Source organism: Salvelinus alpinus, chromosome 7 (genome assembly GCF_045679555.1).
Source record: "Salvelinus alpinus chromosome 7, SLU_Salpinus.1, whole genome shotgun sequence".
Taxonomy (NCBI): Eukaryota; Metazoa; Chordata; class Actinopteri; order Salmoniformes; family Salmonidae; genus Salvelinus; species Salvelinus alpinus.
The window spans coordinates 69,919,657-69,924,655 of record NC_092092.1 but is presented as its reverse complement, the minus strand read 5'-3'; the positions used below and the strand labels follow the sequence as shown (position 1 = coordinate 69,924,655).

Sequence of the window (4,999 nt, the reverse complement as noted above, 5' to 3'; positions counted from 1 at the left end):
CCGGGCCAAGCTTCCTGCCATCCAGGACCTCTATACCAGGCGGTGTCAGAGGAAGGCCCTAAAAATTCTCAAAGACTCCAGCCACCCTAGTCATAGACTGTTCTCTCTGCTACCGCATGGCAAGCGGTACCGGAGCGCCAAGTCTAGGTCCAAGAGGCTTCTAAACAGCTTCTACCCCCAAGCCATAAGACTCCTGAACAGCTAATCAAATGGCAACCCGGACTATTTGCATTGCCCTCCCCCCACCCTCTTCTACGCTGCTGCTACTCTCTGTTATTATCTATGCATAGTCAATTTAATAACTCTACCTACATGTACATATTACCTCAATTACCTCGACACCGGTGCCTCCGCACATTGACTCTGTACCGGTACTCCTGTATATAGCCTCCACATTTACTCTGTACCAGTGCCCCCTGTATATAGCCTCCACATTGACTCTGTACCAGTGCCCCCTGTATATAGCCTCCACATTGACTCTGTACCGGTACCCCCTGTATATAGCCTCCACATTGACTCTGTACCAGTACCCCCTGTATATAGCCCTGCTAGTGTTATTTACTGCTGCTCTTTAATTATTATTTTTTATGAAAACTGCATTGTTGGTGAAGGGCTTGTAAAATAAGCATTTCACTGTATGGTCAGGCAGCAGGTATCCTAGTGGTTAGAGCATTGGACCAGTAACAGGAAGGTTGCTGGATCGAATCCCCGAGCTGACAATGTAAAAAATCTGTCGTTGTGCCCCTGAACGAGGCAGTTAACCCACTGTTCCTCGGAAGAATTTGTTCTTAACTGACTTGCCTAGTTAAATTTAAAATACGTTTACACTTGTTGTATTCGGCACATGACAAATAAAATTTAGTTGACCAGAGCAGCTCTACCAGGGCAGAAATATGACGAACTGACTTGTTGGAAAGGTGGCATCCTGTGACGGTGTCACATTGAAAGTCACTGAGCTCTTCAGGAAGGCCGTTCTGCCAATGTTAGGCTATGGAGATTGTATGGCTGTGTGCTCAATTTTATGCAATGGGTGAGGCTGAAATAGCCAAACCCACTAATATAAAGGGGTGTCCACATACTTTTGTATATATAAACTGTAGTGTATGTGCAAGACATTACATGCATTTAGTTCCCTTTGACCAATAAATGCAGAAATAAAATGCATCAAAAGAACATGCAGCCGGACATTGATAAAATCTCAGTATGATTTTATTAATTTAAAAACAGGGAGTTAATCTTAACCAAAATGTAAAATGAAGAAAAAAAATACATTGCCTCAAATTAATGTACCATTAGTCTCTACTTAGTGTTCATAGTATCATTAGCATTTCTGGAACACTGCCTTACTCTGCTTTCCATGCTGCACCCTTCAGGCTTGACGTTTGTGACTCTGACTGTAATAACTCTTTATTGCATACAGAATAAGCTCAAAAGCCTAATTTCAAACTCCAGGAGATCAGGGGTGTAATCATTTAAACAAGAGTGTTTCAATTGGACAAATTCAGATTAGTCCCTCCTCGCTTCATTTGCTTCCATTTAAGAAACGTTTTGCAACAGATCGGCATAATGAATGGTCATGAATTCTTTAACTGAAGTGAAGGCTTTTTACTCCATAAAACAAATCTCATATCTGCAGATAAAATATGAAATAAATAGTTCCAGACAGCTGCTCATGATAGACATATGTGTGGCAAACATAAAACATTCTATTATGCCCCTTGTCCAACAAAGGGGAACATTTCCCCCATGCTGTTAGGAAGGGGTAGGGGATGAGGTGTCAAATCCTTACAACTCCTAAGCAATAACAATTATATACAAACAAATATGCCTGAAAAACTGAGGGGTTGGTTGGCACAGTCAGGAGTTAAATATGGTAACCACATTTATGGAAAGATGCAAATTTGTACAGCATATTAATATATGTACAAAGACAAATTAAAAGTGGGATAAATTACCCTCCATCTAACCAATAAGCTCATCTGCACAGAAATAAAGACATGTGGGCAGAGAAGGCCAGTCTCAGTGCAAATGCTCCAGCTTGCGAAGCCGCAGGGGGTTGGGCAGGGCCTGTGGGTTCGGGACAGCGGAAGCCTCTTGGTCGGGGGAGCGGAAGAGCACCCTACCCCGATGATTGAACATGTAGAAAGATGGGTGGTTCCTCAACGTGTCAAATGTCCTGAGAAACGGGAAGAGGGCATTGAGTCAAGTTTAAACTATACTCATTATGTTTTCAGTGAGATGGGTCAATAACATAGGGCTATCCATATAGGAAAGTCTATGACTAATATGAAATGGTGGCTTACTTGTTTTTCAGCTCTGAGGAGGCATCCATTTCTTTGAACTCTCCCGCGATGTGGACTATACCATAAATGGTCAGAACAAACGCTAACAAAGTCTGTAAGACAATCTGCAAAACAAAATGAAAACAATGTAGCAAACGGAACAATGAATACAAGAGATAAACATCAAAGAATAAAATAAATAGAATGTAACTAGCTACAACAGTATTAAATAACTTACATCTACTGGTAGGGTTTCATTTTCTTTTTCTGTCAGACGCATGTAGGATCGATCTGGTGGTAGAAGAGAATAACATTTATCACACGAAGCAATGTGGCTACAGTTAAGACCAAAACAAGTTGGTAGCCTAGTTCCATCCATAACAGGGGTATATTCACTCCGCGGTTTGTGGCTAAACGTTTCTTAAACGGAAGCAAACGAAATGGGGAGACCCCTATCTGAATTTGTCAAATAGTTTTATTTGCAAAACGGAACTGTTTGGACTAATGATTACACCCCAGATGTTGCAATCTAATTTGCATAACTGTTAGATAGTAACTTACTTGGGCTTAGGGAGGATAGCTTCCTTGTTTTCATTTTAACGAAGGCTTAGTTAGTAAATTTAAAAAATATATATATTTTATGCTAACATTGTACTAACATATCGCGTTGGCAAGCAGACATTGACTGATCTACAAACAATGACTATTTATTTGTAGATCAGTCAGCAGTCGCCTGCACTGTCGAAAAGCCCATTGTTAGCTACTTTAGCTGCTTGCAGTGACAATCATATGATATGTTAAGTAGCTAACTAACTAAATAGCTAGTTAGTAGTTAGACATGTCTGGCATATTAACTCATTTCCATTGCTTGCTAAACTGTTTTGGCTGATGTGGAATGGAAATTAGCTAGCTAGCTCGCGCTAGTTGACAGGCCGCAGTTCACTGCATGGCTAATATCTATGTGGATTTTGATCTAAACAGCAAAATAAAAACCCAGATATGTTTATCTTCTTTTTTGATATCGCACTTACGTTGCGCCGCGGAGAAAGCTGCATGAGCCAAGGCAAATAGACCAACACATACAACACCTTTCCAAAAAGACGAAGCCATCTTCATGAGGAAAGAAAGGAAATGAACAGTGTCGCTACAAAATGTCGTAAGCGATGAAGATGAACCCGGAAGTGAGATATTGAGCTTTTCTTCTTCTTCTGGGGATTTTTTAAATGTCGGATGGCAACCAACTTTAAGGTGCTTTACCGCAACCAACTGGACTGGAGTGTAGACCAGAGACGGAAGGCCTAAACCTACCCAATGTTCTCAATATTATAATCTCACTAAGGAAATGAAATCCATAATTAAATACTACATCTCCTGATAATTTCCCCAAAGTAGTCAAATGCCTTCTTCTTTATTGGCTGATTTCTCCCAACTCATAGGAATCCCCACCCAGTTGACTACTTTAAAATGGTGGAAGCCTTCAATGGCAATGTCCATACTAAAACGAGTCCTCTATCTTTCTCTAACAACAGGCACAACTCAGATATGAAGTAGTTTTTTTTATTTGCCCAAAATGCCACGTGCGTTTACTTATATCAGTTCATTCGTAACAACCTTATTATTTGACAAAATAAGCCTCACATAGAAAATAAGCAATTCCATTTTTTGTTGACCAAATTCAACACTTTCTCATTGACCTCCATTAAAAAATCCTTCACTTCGTGGATTTATTTTCGTGGAAAGATTTTGGGCGGAGTAAAACCTTTACCCTTCGCCTCTTCCTCTCTGATCTCATGGATTATGAAATTAAAAGCCTTTTTAGTCCATTACAGAGCATACATTGAATATATGTTTGATTTAGGATCGAATTATGCTACCCTCACTTCATATCATCTTTGCTTCCTTTACAGTTTTCAAACAAGGACTTCTATTCTAAAGTTTCTTTAAACATTTTTACCTGGAAATAGTTACTTTAATCTTTTATTCTCCAAAAATGGGTTGTTCCACCGCTAACCCAATCACAAAGAAGAAGAAGAAGAAGAAGGGATGCTTGCCCGAAAAAGTGATGTTAGGATATATAAATTATCCTGTACAAGCTTTTTTGCCGAATACATTACATTGTTACAGGTGTCAAGCTTATGTGCATGTGGCAGCAGTGTGTAGGAGGGAGGTTCCTAGGTGTGAGAAGTGTGCAGAAGACAAAGGAATGTGTAGCATGGGGAAAGTAGTGGTATATGTTAGTTGTAGGGGTGGGGTGCTCATGGGGCTGGGGATCAACCTGCGAGAGAGGCAGGTTGAGGTTTCCAGGGTTAGAGTAGTGCAGAAGTTGTCTTATGCTGAGGCAGTGAAGAAAGTAGAGGAAGATGGGTCAAGGGGAGGGACCCTGAGAGGAGTGGTGTGAGTAGTAGATATGTACCAGTACAGAAGGATAGTGATATATTTATAGCAATGGTTACTGTACTGCAGGGATGGTACGTAAGTATCAGAAAATTGAGGTTGTGGTGGCAGCTGCAGAGAGGTATTTGGGTGTATGAGACTTGACTTCAGAAGAGTAGTGGTATGCCGTCCTTTCTGTCTTTTGGCCTGAGGCAGGACTAGATAGATGTAAATAGTGGAGTAGGGTGGTGAGTTTTTAGTGAGTGTACTGTTAGATGGTAAGGTATTTGTTTATTTATTTTTTATTTTCAAGCAAGTATAAAGGAGTTATACTCCTATCTAGT

At 40.4% G+C, this 4,999-nt stretch overlaps 1 protein-coding gene across 1 annotated transcript; it reads right to left on the bottom strand.

The window, feature by feature from the left end:
- Positions 1–1,191: 1,191 nt before the first annotated feature.
- Positions 1,192–3,714, bottom strand: mmgt1 (membrane magnesium transporter 1). The gene is made up of 4 exons (XM_071411468.1): positions 3,314–3,714; positions 2,521–2,573; positions 2,304–2,407; positions 1,192–2,176 (listed from the first exon to the last, which is right to left on the bottom strand). Exons 1-4 carry the CDS (start codon positions 3,396–3,398, stop codon positions 2,020–2,022), a joined length of 399 nt encoding a protein of 132 aa, XP_071267569.1. The 5' UTR covers positions 3,399–3,714; the 3' UTR covers positions 1,192–2,019.
- Between the last annotated feature and the right edge of the window lie 1,285 nt (positions 3,715–4,999).